Source organism: Macrobrachium rosenbergii, chromosome 55, assembly GCF_040412425.1.
Source record: "Macrobrachium rosenbergii isolate ZJJX-2024 chromosome 55, ASM4041242v1, whole genome shotgun sequence".
Classification (NCBI taxonomy): domain Eukaryota; kingdom Metazoa; phylum Arthropoda; class Malacostraca; order Decapoda; family Palaemonidae; genus Macrobrachium; species Macrobrachium rosenbergii.
The window spans coordinates 65970416-65989165 of NC_089795.1; the positions used below are offsets into that span (position 1 = coordinate 65970416).

General features: G+C 42.9%; 1 protein-coding gene across 6 annotated transcripts in view; it reads right to left on the bottom strand.

The window, feature by feature from the left end:
• Positions 1-612: 612 nt before the first annotated feature.
• PhKgamma (phosphorylase kinase gamma) overlaps positions 613-18750 on the bottom strand; it is a 147383-nt gene continuing 129245 nt past the window's right edge. For all 6 annotated transcript variants that reach the window (XM_067098777.1, XM_067098772.1, XM_067098774.1 and 3 more), the window contains one exon: positions 613-3298. In XM_067098777.1, coding sequence (XP_066954878.1) covers positions 3200-3298 — 99 coding nt within the window. In that variant the 3' untranslated portion in view covers positions 613-3199. The remainder of the gene's footprint in view (positions 3299-18750) is intronic.

The following is an 18750-nucleotide window of genomic DNA, read 5'->3' on the forward strand; positions in this document are numbered from 1 at the left end:
TTCTCAGCCCTTGTAGAGAGAGTGGTTTGTTTGTGCTAGGGTGTAGGAAAATTGGACCCTCTGGGATGTTTTCCATGACCTCTAGGTAAACCTAAGTGCTTGAAAAGGGCATAATTTCTTGTCTGCTAAATTGAGTTTTATTATCAAAATAAGTTTCCTTCTTAAAGGATTCTCATTCTTGGCCAGGAATGATGGGCCAGGGGACATTAATAACTGATGGTCAGCTGTTTGCGTGATGTATCGACCCCATCTAAGAGAGCCCAGTTCATTAATACAAAATCCATCCTTCCATATTTTCTTTTCCCTTGCCAATTGCTTTTTAACCTCTCTCTTCTTTTTGTGAACCTCTTATATAACTTTACCTGCTTTTCCCTTTACTAGAAACTGAAGACTATTTTTCTCTCCATTTGTCCTTTGCATATACATCTTGAAGTCTCCTCTCTACATTTCTTCTCTGATGTCACACAAGATATTACTGCTACTGCCTTCATTGTATCCTCATTTAACATTTGTCACTTTTTTATATTTTTATACTCCCTTTCACTTCACTTTCATTGTCCGTGCTTTTACTGCAGTCATTTTTAGTATGTTAAAGGAAGTTTTATACAAACCTGATGATAATTATATTTTATTTAAGTATTAAAACATCAATCAACTTGTGATTTCTATCAATATACATGGGTTGAATGTGCTCTAAGTGTGAAATTAGCATGATTTAAACATAGTTCTACATGGACAGTAATAGGTTTTGTTGTTTGCTGCAAATTGGAGACAAGATTATATTTCAAAGCAGTCACAATGTCTTATCATAGTAATTATAATAACAATACAGTGTATATAGTAAAGGACCTCAACTGTCCTTGCACATTTGATTATGTTTTATAATGTAGGCATTTGCACTGGAAAACCAAGGTATTTCATACCAGATAAGTATAACTGTTCATGTACACTATGTATATGACTGGATGTATGTTAACTTCTTACTTATTCTCTGTCAGCAATGAATTGCAGCATGCAAGAAAAACTAGATATTTTTATCAACTCAACTGCCAGGTTGAGGAGTTTGCACTTTATCCGTTCTAGCCACCAAAATACTTTCAAACATCAGGATCTACCTCTGTTCAATTCATATGTATTTCAAGGCCCTAACATATATTAGCTCATTACTGTTGGTTTCCAGCACCATTATAATATTATGTAATATTATGTTTGGCATGAACATTAGGCAACATCCAGAAAAGCAAACACTCCAGCCAAGTTGTAAGCTCGATATTAAAATTTTATTCTTATTTTTTAGTCCATTATTTCTGCAGTGACTAATTGTTCATATTAATTGTTCATATTAAAATCTGTCATTTAATAATACCAACTGTATTCAATAAAAAGCCTGACTTGTTAACCTTTCTGCTGTCTTTGCATTTCTAGTGTTGCTGGATTCAAATGCAAAAATGGGTCCTGAGTCACAAAAAAAAAAAAAAAAAAAAAAAAAAAAAAAAAAAAAAAAATTGGGCATTTCATACCAGCACCTGACATTTCCTGTCATTCAAATTTCCACACACAACTGTTGTTCATGATTTTGCCAAACCAGAACAAAAGTTGTCAAATGCCAAACATCCATTGCTATATTATTTGTTCTACTGTACCACAAAACAATGGACAGTGTGAACATAGTGCTGTATTTTTGGCACTGGCTGACAAATGTCTGAGTTTGTTTTCTTTGGATTTTATGTTCCACACTTGTTTAGTTTTGATGATTGTGGTTTTTATTGCATAATTCCTTTTTTCTTGCAAACAACCATAATTTTCCTAATAGTGTCACACTGTCAATCAAAGGGAAATAACTTTACACCTAACCTTATTTCTAGATGAAATTTATTTTAGGCAAATTACCTATGTAGCATAACATTCTTTACAAAACCAACAAAGTTTTAAAATGTTCTTATGTGAATGACTATTTGTTGCCATTATCCTGTAGTTTGACTAGACCACTGAGGTAATTTATTTGGCTCTTTATAAGGCTAGCCTGAGGGTTTTGTCTTTATTAATAATAATTATTAAATTACCACTTTTTAAAAAATTTCATCTTTGGGTTAATTGAAAATGGAGATTCCAACAAAATTCCCTCAGTTGACTTTTTTCCAAAAATCTGACATGTACTGCCAATTGTATTTTGACACTCACAAAAAAAAAATGTTTAACTACCAGTGCCATTCCATATTTTATTCACACAGGGACTGGATCTTGTTGGGAGTTCATCAAATATCCATGAGTGGCTTGTCCTAAAGTCTTCCATTTTAAAATAATTTATTATGTACATTAACAGTCCTCAAATTAATTTCTGTAACAATTTCAAATGCATAAAGGAAATAAATACGTCCATAGCAAAATATATACCAAGACCACTGAAATTAATACAATGACTAGTTTAGAGTACATCCTCTATTTTATAAGGGTACATAATAAATGTACAAATAACCTGGAGCCCAAACAAAACATATCATGGTGCCATTCACAAAATACATAGAATATTTGGTAGTTTCATTTGTATACTTTGTGAAAGCAGTCATAGATAAAATTATAAATGAAAATTAAAAATCACCACAATATTCTATCTAGAAGAAATTTCTCACCAGGTCACTTCAAACTATGATGGTACTGCTCTCAATTTTTTCATAGCTTAGTACAGTACGGTTATTTAAACAAGGTTTGTGCACAACTCAGTTTCATGGCTTTTTCTAAATTTTATAAAATTCCTGAAAACAAAACTTTTAATTAAACTAATATGGATAAAGTTACTTGTAAAATTGAAAGTAAAAAAAAACTAAAAACATACTGAAAAATGCTGCACCAACATTCCAGCATAAGAATTGTAACCAAACAACTTCAACATTTTACCCAAAAATGCAGTACTTTTGAACTCATAATGTAATTTGACATCATATAAATACCTGTACTTGTAATCATACATATAATTTTCATGACTCTTTACCTATCATGATTTAAAATTAATTGCAACCAACAAAACATCAAAACTAATGCCTCTATGAAAAATATTTCAGGCTTTATAATATCTTACCCATCACATGACCCTTCACAAATGTTTAATTCTTAACATTTGGATACAAAACACAAAAACACAAGTCATAAGTTATGCTGAAGACATGATGAGAGGGGTGGATCATGAGTGTTACGGCTGAAGTCATACTTGGGGCAGTTCTGAAGAGCGCAGCTCTGTCCTGGCCTTCTCCTTTCTTAACCCAGTGGCCATACACACGGAAGGGGCACAGTTATCAATAACCTGTTGATTACAATAGGATTCAGTTGTAAATTATATGAAAAATTATAATTTGAAATGAAAGTTTAACATGCAAGGCTAACTTTACATGTGCCTAGATTTTGGCACTCCCATTAACTTGAGAAAAATAATGAATGATTTTCAAGCTGGATTCCTATCAAGTAATACATGGATAATATTTCTGTATTACACAGGCTGTAAACATTTGCTGAAGGCAGGGGATATATACAATGGGAAAGAAAGAAGAGAATGATTTCTTGCCAAATTTTACATACAGACCCATCAATCATTTATACACCAAATTCAGGGTTTGCAATGATCCCTTATGCAAGGTCTTTTGTTCACAAAAAGAAAGTACAGTACTTTCTTGATACTAGTGCTTTCACGCATGGCGTCCATGCCATGGCCACACAGCGCCACCTACATCATTCCAGACTAGCACTACCCCAGGCTTGGCATGTGCAAGTGGGGCAAAGCCACTCTGGGAGGGTCACGAGGTGACATCGGGCCTCCCTCAGAAATAGATTTTTCCTTTGTCAAAATCCCTTTTCTGAGTCCAGCCCGGTCAGCGGTGAAATAGTGATAGAGAATCATGCCAAGACTGCAAACTACAAGGAAATATAAGGTGATCTGAATAGAAAAACACAAGCTATGGAAGCGGATTTAATGAGAATATCTCTCCCACATGAAAAATGATTATTAACATGAAAATACAATGTCTGACCTTAAAAGTAGAATACAAAAATCAATACACCAAACAATATGGCAGGCAAAATACATTCAATAATACTTAAGATTATAAGGAGTAAATATGAACTTATAACTAATCATAAGAGAGACATCTACAGAGAAAATTTATGGGGTACATGGAGCAAAATAAAAACAGCCCAGTACCCTAAGACAATCAAAAGTACAGCATGTCAAAAATACAGTCACCAAAAATATAATAAAAAGACAATAATATCAATATGAGAGCAAGGCAGTGAGGCATGATCATCCAGAAGGGCAGGCAGAGAAGTAAATGAGGCAGGCGGATGGGGAGGGGAAGGATAAAAGGATAATTAAGGTGGGGAATGACACTCCCCACAGCCACTGTAGAAAATTTCAGGGCTTGAGTGATTTTAAATAATGAAGTTTAAACACTAGAGGTGATTTCCATCCCGTATATTTGGTAAGTTCTGAAAAATCCATATTATGAAAATAATTAGTGGAAGTAGCTACTGCACAGGATATCATGAACCTTAGGGACTGAATCCGGGTTAGCTTGTTTAATGAAATACAAATTTGTTGCCTTATTGCATTTAACGAAAGAGTTCCACCTTTCTCTCTGATAAAAAAGAGGACCGGACTTACACTGTGGAGTTCTTAAAGGGTAAGACTTCAAGGTATAGACTGGGCATAAGGACTGGTCCTGTGGAAGGCACCACCTTCCAAGGAGACCACCTGACTTGAGGGTCCTCATTTTTAGCTAAAAATCTATGGTCAGGAGAAAGGAGGCTTCTCGGACAGGAGAAACTAACAAAATCATCACCTCTAGAAGAGCGACAGCTCTGAAATTCTGGCACCTGAAACCAAGCTAATCAGAAATAAAGTTTTCCTTAACAGATCCAAATAAGTGCATTGAGAGTTGTCAATCTCAGATGCTAACTAAGAACATCATTGAGGAACCACGTAACAGAATGTGGGCGCGATACGGGTCTCAGACGAGCACACATGCTCTAGGAATAGATGAAAAGTAAGAATCTGTAAGGTCAATTTTAAAACCATATAAGAATACCTTCTTCAGGGCTGACTTAGCTGTGGTAATAGTGGCCAGGGCAAGGCCTTTTTCAAACAATGATCTAAAGAAGGTAACTGCTAGGTTAGTAGTCATGGTTTGGGCTTTAGATGCCTTCAAAAAAGCCAATTTCTTGACTGCTGAGTCATATTGTCTGAGAGTAGAATCTCTCGTCTGATTCTAAAAACAGAGTGTTAACAGGGTCAATGTTGCTCCCCTTTGAGCTGCGAACTTTATAAAGTCCATAAAACTAGGGCATTCTGAATTCTTGAGAAGCTGACACAGTCTTGGTTTGTACTGTTTGGGTCAGTTTGGGATTGGGAATCCGAAGACTCTGCAACCGAGTTCCTGAAGTAGAGGAACCAATTGCTCTTCGGCCAATAAAGGCTCCAGGGCCAGTTGACCTTTGAATGACCTGAGTTTGTGCAGTACTTTCAACAGCAAGTTTATTGGCGGAAACAGGTAAATCTTCTCCCAACTGTTCCAGTCTATGGTCATTGCGTCCGTGGCATCGCCTGAGGATCAGGTTCAGGGGCCACATAACAGGGAAGCTGAAGTTGCTCTCCGTCGCGAACAGATCCACTTGGAGGCCGGAACAGCGGCAAATCCAATTGAAAGACTCTCCGTCCAGAGACCCTCCGTCTCCAATGGAGTGGTCCTGGACAGGGAATCCGCCACCCGCGTTCCACCCCCGCTAGGTGGGTGGCTGACAGATGCCAGCTGTGCTTGTTAGCCAGGGAGAAAATAGCTACCATAACCTGGTTTACGTGACCTGATTTGGAGCCGCCCCTGTTGATGCAATGAACCCACGGCGCTGTCAACACCAGTCTGATATGAATCCGGCTGGGGCGGATTTTCTTTAAGGTTAGAAATACCGCCATAGCTTCCAAGGTGTTTATATGGAACTGTTGAAACATTGTAGACCACGTTCCTTGTACTTTTTGTTTTGGCGAATACCCTCCCCAGCCGCTTAATGAGGCGTCGTGTGAACCACCAGCGCGGAGGAGAGGAACTGAAGCGGGACTGTCTTGGACAGGCCGCTGACTGTGGACCAAGGCCTTAGTCTCGCCTTTAAAATCTGGGGATGGAGGAGACCTTGTCTCTGAGCCTGACATTGGCTCGACTCCGCCACACTCTGTTTATGTCCCTTTAATTTGCTTTTAGAGCAGGTCCGTCACTGAGGCAAATTGAAGGGAACTGAGGATTCTTTCTTGGGCCGAGGCGGGATGCTGCTTTGTCTCTCAGGAATTTCCTGGTAAGGAGGCTATCTCCTTCCTCTTGGGAGGCGGGAGGATAACGTGTACGAGACAGATCCCACTGGAGACTCCAGCCACTGAAACCGGGACTCCGGAGTCAGGCGGGACTTCTCTCTGTTCAGTTGAAAGCCTAATGACTCCAGGAAGTTGATGGCCGTGGCCGTGGCCTTCCGGCATTCTAGAACTGTTGGTGCCTAAAATTAGTCCAATTGTCTAGGTACGCTGCTAGGGATATCCTCGGGACCGAGTTGCTGCACTACCGTGTCCGCCAGCTTTGTAAATATCCTGGGGCAATATTTAGACCAAAAAAGGCATGACCCTGAAGGAGTAGGCTTGTTTCCTGAGTCTGAAACCCAGGAACGGAGAGAAGCACCGCGCAACAGGGACGTGATAGTAAGCGTCTGAAAGATCGATAGAGGTGGTGCGGCTCCACGCTGAAGTAGAGTCCCACCTGCACTACCGTAAACATCAAATTTGTCGATTTTATGTAATGATTTAGACGCGACAGATCCAGAATCACTCTTTGCTGACCAGAGTCTTTCTTGAACAGTGAACAACCTGCCTTGAAATTTGAGGTGCCTTACTTTCTTTATTGCTTGCTTGTTGAGCAGTTCCACCACCAGTCCTGTAGGACTCTGGAGGGTGGCTGGTAAAACCTGATCAGAGGAGGGGGTCCTTGGTCCAGCTCCAACCTAGACCTTTGGACACACAATGCTGTGTGCCCAGGGCTGAAGGACCACTGGTCTCTGAACCAGTAAAGACGACCACCTACCTGACTGTTCTCAGTGGGAGGAAGCGGTTTGTTCCTCTACCATCCAGGTTTACCTCTTGGGGCGGTGTTGGACTTGCCTCTGTAAAGGGTCAGACCTCTTTCCCCCCTTTGCACTCTATTAAGGCATTGGAAAGAACCCACGGCCCTCATAGGTAGGGATTAATACGCCGGTGAGGCGGCGTGTCGAGGGTGCAGCAGGGATTGAGCTGGTTGGACCAGCACGTATTGTTGGGATGAGCCTTAAGAGGTGGAGGGCTGCGCGACTGCCGAGACCTGGACAGCTTGAACAACTGTCTGATGATGAGGCCTCTTGTGTCTCCTGAACCGTTTACCAGACTTAGTCTGGGAGTCGCCAGATTCTGGGGTCTTGCGTGTAAGCTGAGATACCCCAACGAGCGACTTTGGCCTCACTCAGCACACTGGCTACCTCTTCCTCTGGGAAGAGGTTAGGGCCCAGATAGAGCTCTTCAAGTGAGCTTGTTAGGGCTCATGACGTATGGTGGCTTCAGCAAGATGAATCTCCTGCATTCCAGCTTAGCCATCATAAAGTCAAATAGGTGCCTGAAACCCTGCTAACAGGGATTTAGCCAGAACCTGAAAGAAGGGCTCATCTGCATAGGAGACGGCAGTCGCTTCTGTGAGGCAGATGGAGTTCAGGACCGGGCTAGCCCTAGTCCGGGCCTCAACCCTGCCCTTCAACAAGGAGCTGGGAGCTTAGGAAGCTGTTAGGCTGAACTGAGTAGAGCGACAGTGCGTCCAGCTTTCCCACAGTAAAGAAAAGGTGGACGGGGCGTCTATCCAGAACTCCTCACCCCTGGGAATACCAGGGATGTGAGTCTGTCTCCCTTAATTGAGGCAAAGGGTTGCCGTCAAAGCATGCTCGAGCGTGGCCAGAGCCACTTTGTTTATGCATGGAGTCGGGCAACTTATCACCTGGGCGAACATGGTGTAGCTGCCCTTGAAGGTGTAAGCTTGGTGTTCTCTGCCTGCCACTCCGTAAGAGTGCGCGGGAGAGCCGACTGAGCTTGGTCCCTAGGGAAGATCACTGTCTCTCTAGGGACCTTGTCCGAAGGCCAGGCTTCCTCCGTCCCAGCCTACTGAAGCCTGGGTAAGGAGGCAGGAGATCGGGAGGGAAAACTCTAGTTCCTCTAACCGTCTCGTGCCAAGACCTTCAACAGTCAATGTATCTTCGTGCCGAATAAGGGTTCCCGACATCGAAAGGAGGAGATCAGCCGTGTCAGGGATAACATACCGCGTTAGGCTCCGCGAGCCATTCCCAGTACATTATCATGGCTGTGAAGCTTCTCAGATATTTGGGAGAGCTTCCGACTCGACCTCCGCCGAGAACCTCTCGGAGCGAGTTTGCAAACGCCTCAGGGTCAAGGCAGGCTGGCGAGGAGGCTTGGTCTTGGTGCCCTCTTATTCGCGCTTTGCCCGGAGGTTCCAGGTTTGCTCCGGAGGCTACAGTGCACGGGACCTTAGCCTTCGGCGGGGGAAAGAGATGCTTTCCTGGAAGAGAGGACTTAAAGCCCTTCGCCTTCCATGAAGTCTTCAGCTTCAACTTTGGGACAGCTGATGGAGCCCTGTCACCCAAGGTGGAAGACTTAACAAAGCCTGAAAAAGAAGATACAGAGGAAGATGGGGAATCAAAAGCGCCCCACCCCGCAACCTCACTTACCTACTACCTACTACTTGGTCTGGCTCTGTGTTCATCGGTTCCAGGTCAAGTCTAGAGCGACATCCTCCGACACCTCCCATAAAGGATGTCCTCTTGGGGTGGCTGGGTCGCATCCCGGATCTGCTGAATGATGGGGTTGGCCAACTCCTCGGGAACCGCAGCAGCCACCCGGGCACCGAGGTAAGCAGGTCCCAACTTGGCGTCGAGGACATAAGGCTTCCCGACAGTACATTTCTTCCGAACCCAGCCACCCAGGCGCGGAGAGACTCAAGGAAGTCTTCTTGGAGGACTCGTCCGCCTGGAAAACGGACGATTAGGGTTGAACGAAATATAAACCTGAAAACAATATAAGCACTACACAGATATGAGGGACGTAAGAAATGAGAAGCTATATCTTACCGACTCGTCCTGGATGCTGGCGCACAGAGCGAAGCAAGCCTCACAGCCGTCGGGGTGCCAAACAATGAGGTCATCCAACCGGACCGCACAGCCAGCGTGGGTCCGGCACACCACATGTCCATACGGTTGCTGGAGAGAAGCGGTGCACCCCGGCTCCTCACAACGAACAGTCTGTAAGTGTAAAAGTACATGAACCTACCACTCTAAGCAACCTAAAGCTGGAAGGCGGGGTATTTCCACCTACTACCGGAATGCTCCGGCGGAGAAAAACCCCCTCAGAGACGAAACCAGCAAGCCATAACTTAAACAGAGTGGAAGGCAAGATACTTCATCGCCGGAATACTCCCGCGGAATGGAAGGTTTGAGACAACAGGGACCCACCACAAGGGCTGCCAGCAAAAGACGCGGAACCCCAGGTAGAACACCGGACTCAATAAAACACATAAAATAAGTGTAGTGGTGGGTGAGAAGCTCACTCCGCCAGATAATATAAATATATATATAAGATACAAGTGATGGTAATAATGAAAAAATCACCTCCGGAGACCAGAGGTATCCCTCTCTCTCTCCCCCAATCTCGAATCGCCAGAGAAACAAAGGTGGGTGAGGCGACCCGTCATTGCAAGGCCAAGTATAATATACGCGGAGTAGCGCCAACAACCCAACCAAAGCAACTCGACGGAGAGTGGTCAGAACAAAGAAAGAATGTTGAAACCCGCTCGATCTTGGAAGTGGCAAGCGAAAACATCAAAACAAACACAGTGCTGCGGGACTAGTTCTGGGAGGGAGCAGATCTCTCTACCAGAGGTAGTCCCCAACTCGGAGAAAACGCCATCTAGCGTCACCCGCACGAGAATAGGCAAGAGCTGGCCTGAGATGAGGGGAGGGAGGGTTGGTGGGGTAGGGAAGAGGAGTAGGCTAAGATAGGCGAAAACAGGAGACAAGGGAAAGTAATTCACCCATTTCGACTGCAATCACACGCCACGCCAAGAAACATAATACAAGCTTGGCAGGACAAGCCTACTCCTGAGGAAGGGATGCGACCAGGACTCAACGCCCGACTCCTGCCTAGACAAAGCCTGAGGTAAGCGCCCGTGCTTAGGTATGGCCTAGGCTAGAAAGGGAGTAAGGGGGAGGGAATAACAGGAGAGAAATTCTGTGCGAGAACCAACCAGGACCGAGAAGAGGGGGCAAAAAAAGGCACTATAGCCTAGAGGAGGCACACCCAATGAACTCTACTCCTTCGAAAAGAAGGGGAGGACAAAGGGGCTCACTCTGCCACCCCAATACGGCCACTGGAGGAAACAGCAACAAAACTCCCTCAACCTGATGATCCGCCCCACGCCTAACCTACAAGGAGGCGGGAGGTCAGGAAGCAATACGAGCCTAACAATATGAAAGGCAAGGAGAAAAACCCACACACAATACAATATAAAAACCATCACAATTAAACACAATATACATAAATATATATATTCCAAGAATAATGTGCTCATGCGAGTCGTAGCCCTAGCTCCGAGGAGCGGCAGACAATGGAGCTGGCGCTACCCGAAGAGGCAACAATATGTATAGCACCAACGCCAATTATATAATAATAATAATGGTAAATAAGTAAGACCAACCTGTAAACTCATCCCGGAGGAAGCCTAGCGAGGGAATAGCGGGAACCCTATAGAGGGAACTCGCCATGGGGGTCAGTTATACTAAACAAAACTCCAATAAAACACCCGCCCAGGAAACACACGCCAGGAAGAGATCGGGGAAAAGATAAGTAATATAACGACAAGAACAACCCAGACAGAATAGACTGAAGGGGTAACCTCACGATGCGACATGGTTGGCTAGGGACGGCGTGGCTGTCATAACAACAATCTCATAATTGTGAAATACGGACTGATGCAGCACACTTATCGAAAAACCCCACAATAAGATGGTACTTAACTTAGAGATGGTGAAACTGCTAGAAGACATGGCGAAAAAGCAGGAAAAACACCCAAAATAACACAAGCACAAAAATCCTGGTGATGATGATCACGTGCTAGAAAAATGGAATGATGTAGGTGGCGCTGGTGTCGCGGCCTGGCCCGGACGCCTGTGCGTGGGGGCTGTAACGGCTCGCTCTCTTGGGGAGTTTTGACATGGGGATATCTACTCGAGTGTAGCTCTGTGGTTGTGATCCTTTCACTCACCCTTGGTTATACCCGACGTCTTCCTTAGGAAGCTCGATCTGGGGTAGTAACCCCAGCATTCCTGAAAGCTCTTTTTCTCTGGTATATCTAGCATTTTATACCTAGAAATTCGTGTTAGTATGGAATTTCACCCGGCTGACATGGGGCTGGACTCAGAAATAGGCACATTATCCCCTCTTTCTTCCTCCTTCTCCACTGATTCCTCTTCTGCCGTCTGTTGATGTTACTGCCAAGGTCTTGCAGCTTTTCAGTGGTTAGCTCTTCCCTGTGGGCATCCACTAACTCTTCCACATCCTTGCCACCACTCACATCCAAGCCCATTCCACAACAGGTGTAGGGTCGTCAGGGTCAGCCATAAATCCTTCAAAATCCTTCTCGAGGTATCATTCTGGCCACAATTTTCTCCAAGCAGAGTTCATTATCCTGGAAGTCACTTCCTGGCAAGCCCTATCTATAAGGCTTATGCAATTGTAGATACTGAAGTGATCCTTCCAGAGCTCTCTTAGGGTCAATTCAGTGTCCATGGTCACTTCAAAGCATTTCTTGAAGTTTGAAATGATCTGCTGGTCCATGGGCTGGATGAGAGGAGTGGTATTAGGGGGCAAGAACTTCACTGTGATGAATTTAAACTCGTCTAACAATTGGTCTGCCAAACCTGGAGGATGAGCAGTAGCATTGTCCATTACCAGGAGGCACTTGATTGGCAAGTTATTTTCCAGGAGGTATTTCTTCACCACAGGGCCAAACACTTCATTGACCCACTCAATGAAAATTTGCCTTGTGACCCATGCCTTTTTGTTAGCCTTTCACATCACAGGCAATTTATTCTTGATGACACTGATTTTCTTGAACACTCAGGAGTTTCAGTGATGAACCAATGAGGGCTTCACTTTGAAATCCCCATTGATGCGTTCCATGGAACAAGCAAGTTAGCCTATCCTTCATAGGCTTGTGTCCTGGCAGTGCACTTTCCTTCTGCGTGGTCCTCTTTGGCATTTTTTCCAAAAGAGGCCTGTTTCATCACAACTGAAGACTTGTTGGGGGAGGAATCCTTCTGCCTTTACATATTCCTTGCATTCCTCAATGAATTCTTCGACTGCACATTTGTAGGATCTCGTAGCCTCCCCATGCCTTACGACACTATGTATGCCCATTCGCTTTTTGAATTTTTCGACCCAGCCTCTGCTGGCTTTAAATTAACTAACAGCAGCACTTGTTGCAAGCATTTTCTTAGTGAGATCGGCATGCAACATCCTTGCTTTTCACAAATTATCGCCTCTGACACACTATCTCCCACTAACTGTTTTTTGTTGATTAACACCAACAACAACTTCTCAACATCTTCGATTAGTTGTGATCTCTGTTTCGTTAATGGAATTACCCCTTTCGCAACATCAGTTTCCTTGATTTCTTTTTTCTTCGCTAGGATGGAACTGATTTTTGATATGGAGATCACCCATGCGTACGCCACTTTTGTACTTTGCTACGAATTCTTTCTTAAATCCTATTGTTTCTTGCCTTTTTTAACCAAAGGGCTGACACTCGGAACTTTCTTTGGCCCCATGATGGCTTATTTAGCAGTTGCACTCAATGAAAAAAGCACAAAAAAACAACGAACACATGGGGTGGTGAGGAATAACCCAAGAGATGATGCTCATTCAGCGAGAAACAAAAGCAAGCTGGGTCATGAGAGCACATGGGATGCTTTGTTTAGGTGCTCGGTACGGGGCCTAGTCACGCGGTGGGCCCTGAAAGGAGCGTTTCCAGGTGTACGATCTCCGAGCGGATGTACAAAACCCGAGTCAAAATTTCAACAAAAAATGTCAACGACAAAAAATGTCAACGAAGTCTGAAATGTACAGAATCTAGGGCATCGAAATCCGAGGTTTGACTATGCACAAAATTATTTTTTTTATAACCATATCACCTATATATATAATACCTAAATCACTATTCATGAGGTAAGCCAACTGTAAATGTTGTAGATTTTTTAGGTCTGATGGATGTATGAGAGCTCATGGAAACTAATATGAAGATCTTAAAAGGAATGGGGATTTACTCAAGGAATCAATGAATCCAAGATTGTGCAGGAAAACATTTTTTAATTTGGTTTTAGTTTCTTTGAAAAATATATGGAAACAAACCAAGTAACAACTGGGAGGATGTAGGAATAAGGAATTTTGGAAGGAATGCCTAATAGTAAATGTAGTTGGAAGAAGTTTTAGAAAATGGTTTCAATATCTTCTTGTAATAATTAAAAAAAAATACAATTGTCTGTATGTCAGATTGATTCTCTCCATATTGGCATCCAAGGTGAGTACTGGCATCCAAGGTGAGTACAAGAATAATCAAAAGATGATAAACAGTGATTGAAGGACAATATTCTTTATGAAGGTACTCGCTCTTACCTGTCCTGCCTTGCATTATCTTCTGAAAATTACCAAAATTCTTCAACTAAACCATTTATTTGGAAGGTTTTTCATAATGATCTGTCTATTTATCATAAGACTATCCTTGAGGACAGCTTCCTTCTTGGCTACATAAAAGTTGAAAACTGGAGATCTGGTTTCATGTAGGCACAGTCCTTGTAGCTGTAGTTGAGACTGAGCCGAGATGACTAAGGGTGCTGCGATAATGCCTGTGCTACTAGTCATCTGAGACTGCTACAAAATCAGTTAAGTCACATCAGACCTTAAAAATGCCACCAAAGTGCATATTATTTGACCATGCAGTACACAAAAATTTAGCAGTCTTCTCAAAGGTTTGATTATCAGCAAACTGAATAAGGGGAAAATAGGTGGATGCCATCCCAATTGCAGGAGCAGAGGTCAACACTGGGCATTTGATGCAGTTCAGAGACAGCATAAACAGCCGATCTCTGTAGAACAATAAGAACAAAGTGCAACATCACAATGGGACATGAACTCCTCATACTCTCATTCATGTTCTGAACATCTACAATGATTATGCTTACCAGTGGAAGAAACATCAGGTATCATTATTCTACCAAGTAAATTTGTAATAAAAAAACAAGAAAGCTAAATTCATCAACCTAACAAATTCTGTACTTAGCAAAACTTCAACAACAGCCATAGTGAAGAGGAATGCAAGGTGTCAAATTCAGCAAAGCAGCCACCAATAAAGTGACAATGTTCAGTGAGGGAGTAGGTGTATTTCCCAACCCCTTGCTCACACACTGTATTGCTAGTTAACTATTTATTACCAATCTCCAATTATCAGACCAGCTTTTGCTCAAGGTCATCCATATGAAGACACAGTTCTCTATTCTTGTAAGAAAAATAAGGTGATACTCCCGAGGAAGCACAACAGCAAATCAACTCGTTGCAAAGTCACTGAGGAATAATACACAGCATCCAGGGGGAGTGGAGTGTGGTCTGGCATGCAATGCAAGACCTTTCTTCTTTCAAGATCTATTAAGTTGGTGTGGGTAAGACCATCAGCAAACAGTAAAGCTATGTCTAATAAATTAGTTCAGAAGAACAAATGCAATTCCATAATACAGTATAAAGAAGTTAAGACAATTAAACTTACTCTCTGCATATGCAGTATTATTATTTACAGCCTAAGTACTGTAACTGGATAACCCCTTGTTAAATAGTTAGCAGTAAAAACTATAAAGCAAATTGCCTGACTTCAGAACATTACATATTTTTAAAATAAAAATTACTTTAATCTCACTGAAGAAAAACATTGGACTCTCCCAAAAACCTATACAATATGTTCTAGGAAAATAAAAGCATATTACGTACTTACAATTACAACTTATTAAAGCATAGCTAGTGAACCAAAGAGAAAACCTAGAGATCAATAACTACATGGTAAAGTACATAAAAAAGGGATTTTGGCAAAGGAAAAATCTATTTCTGGGGGAGGACCTGTGTCACCCAGTGAAATGGTTCCAATAGCACTCATTTCTAGGCATAAATATTGCAAAATATACCAGAGAAAATAGCTATTCACAATGCCGGGGTTACTACCCCGAGCGAACACCATAACGGTGTCGGTATGCACTAGGGTGAGCGATTCCACTATCACAGGCCTTCGTCAATAGATCTCTCTATTCTCAAATTCCCAAATTGGATGAGCCGCAACAAAGGTTGCCCACCCGCTTACCCACTAGGGCGTCATCACGTGACGCCGCCATCCCAATATTAGCACCCACCAAGCTTGGTATATCACCCGGGTGGGAAAGAAAGTGCAGGATGGGTCACTGGGTAAACCTGGTCCTCCCCCAGAAATAGATTTTTCCTTTGTCAAAATACCTTTCTGGCTCGACCTGTAATCACCCAGTGAAACTGTAACAGAGAATCGCCATACAAGAGCTTGGTGGTGCATCAAAGATTACTTTAATGGAGCTAAATAAAACTAAGAGAAAACTTTACTGTGTTTTAATATTCTCAAGCTATAAGATCAACCACAAATTCAAAACTATGAGGCACACAGTCTAAATTATAAAATTAACCAAACCAAGACACTTAAGGCTAACAAAAATGAATAAAAACAAGGTAACTAGATGCGTGTATTGGTCAGGCTGTGAAGCAGATCTGACCTAAGGCTAGACATAGGGCAAGTAGGCGAAGCAGGTAGGCTAGAGACTACACCAACAGGAAAACGAGGGTAACAAACCAAAAGGACAAGGAACAGTCATAAACTAATCTTGAGCTGGATCAGGAGGAACAATACTTCCTGCAGCTACTGTGGAATATTTAAGAGCCTCTAGGGACTTAAGATAGTGGCGTTTAAATACTGTTGTGATTTCCAGCCCGTATATTTTTAAGGTCATCAAAATTCATATTATGGAAATAGTTAGTTGAGGGGGTGGCCACAGATTTAACATCATGTACCAGGTACTGACTCCGGGTTTGCTTGTTTAATGAAATAAAGAATTTGTTGCCTGATGGCCTTAGGAAATATTACCTCCATTTTCCCTAACAAAAACAGGGCCTGAAGTTCTTCTAGATGTTCTATTTAAATAAGCTCTTAAAGCATTGACTGGACATAAAGACAGATCCTGTGGAGAATAATCTTCCAAGGAGACCATCTATTCTGTGGATCTTTCGTTCTTTGCTAGAAAACTGGGGTCTGGAGACAACAGAACTTCACCTGACGGGAGGAAATCAACATGGTGGGCTCTCTAGAAAGAGCTGACAGTTCAGAAATTCTAGCTCCTGAGGCTAGACTTACAAGAATAATGTTTTTCTTAACAGACTCAGGTATGAACATAAACCGTTATCAGTGTCTGATGCCAATTTAAGTACGTCATTTAAGTACCAGGAAACCGTATGTGGACTGGGTTGTTGGTCTAAGAGCAAGCACATGCTTTAGGAATTGACGAAAAATAGGAATCTGAAAGATTAATATTAAAACCATGTAAAAATATTTTTCTTAAAAAGCAGATTTTGTTGTAGTAATAGTACTAGTGGCCAATCCTTTCTCGAATAGTGATCTGAAAAGGAGATCGCTAGGTTCGTGGTCATTTCATGAGCCTCAGATTCCCTCAAAACAATGCTAACTTTTTAACTGCTGAATCATACTGTCTGAGAGTAGATTCTCTCTTATCTGATTCTATGAATAATGTATTACTTAGGGTCAATGTTAGCATCCTTCTGTGCTGCAAATTTCATTAAGTCCATAAAGCTAGGGCATTCAGAATTCTTGAGGAAGCTGACACAGTCGAGTTGCACTACTTGTGTCAACTGTGGGTTGAGGATATGTTTGTGCGTGAGCTTCAACTCTAGCAGTAAAGGAAACCAACTGCTCTTCGGCCAGTTGGGTGCCACTAGTGCCACTTGACCTCTGAATGATCTGAGTTTGTGTAAAACTTTCATTAACAAATTTATTGGTGGAAACAGATAGATCCTTTGCCCATCTGTTCCAGTCGATTGACATCGCATCTGTGGAATAAGCTAGAGGATCCAGATTGGGAGCCACGTAACACGGAAGCTTGTGGTTGCTCTCTGTGGCAAACAGGTCTACCTGGAGACCCGGTACCTGAAGGCAAATCCATCCGAACGACTCCCTGGACAGTGAATCTGCAATGACATTTCGAATACCTGCCAAGTGGGTGGCTGACAGGTGCCAACGATGTTTCCTTGCTAGGGAGAAAATTGCAGAACATTACTTGATTGATATGGTTCGACTTGGAGCCTCCCTGTTCAGGCAATGCACCACTACTGTATTGTCAGCACCAGTCTGATGTGAATCTGTCTGGCTGGCCAGTTTCTTTAATGTTAGAAATACTGCCATTGCCTCTAGGATGTAGATATGGAACTGGCGGAATACTGTCGACCCGTTCCTTGAACTTTCTTGAGTTGGGAATATCCCCTCCCCAACCGCTTAAAGAGGGCGTCCGTATGGATCACAAGTGAAGGAGGGAGAAACTGGAGAGGCACTGATCTCGACAAACTCTTGACTGTCGACCATGGTCGAAGCCTTTTCCTCAATATCTGCAGAATCAGAGACAACTTGTCTCTGTTCCTGCTGTTGGCTCGTTTCTGCCATACCCTGTTTATATCCTTCAGTTTGGCTTTCAGCAGCAAGTCTGTTACTGAAGCTAGACTGAAAGAGCCCAGAATCCTTTCCTGGGTACTGACTGAGAGGCTTTTTGTTTTTGAGGAACTGTCTGGTAGCTTTGGCTTCTTCCTTCCTTTTTGCTGGCGGTAGCGACAGTTTGTGTGTGCTTAGGTCCCACTGGATTCCCAACCACTGAAATTGAGCGGCTGGAACTAGGCGGGATTTCTTTCTGTTTATTTGGAAAACCCAGGTACTCAAGAAGTTGATTACTATGTAAGTTGCTCTTGACATTCCTTGACATTGGATGCCCAAATTATCCAATCGTCCAGATATGCTGCCAGCATAATCCCCTTGAGTCCGCAGCTCTTGTACTACTGTCTCTGCCAGTTTGGTAAATATTCTGGGACTATGTTGAGCCGAATGGCATGACCCTGAACGAGTATGCTTGTTTTCCTAGTCTGAACCCCAGGTAAAGGAGAAGTTTCATGAACCGGGACGTGAAAATATCGTCTGTAAGATCTATAGAGGTGGTGACAGCCTAATGGGAAGTAGGGAACCGCACCTGCAAGAGATTGGCATGCGCAACTTGTCGCATTGAATGAATGAATTTAGACAGACAGGTCCAGAATTACTCTTTGTTTGTCTGAGTCCTTCTTTGGAACTCTGAACAGACGGCCTTGAAATTTCAAGTGTCTGACTTTCTTTATTGCCTTCTTTTGCAGAAGTTCCATTTGCAAAAGTCCTGTAAGTCTTGGGATGGATGTTGATAGAACCTGACTGGTGGAGGAGGCCCTTTGCTCCAGCTCCATCCCAGACCTTTTGAGATTATGCTGTGAGCCCATGGGCTGAA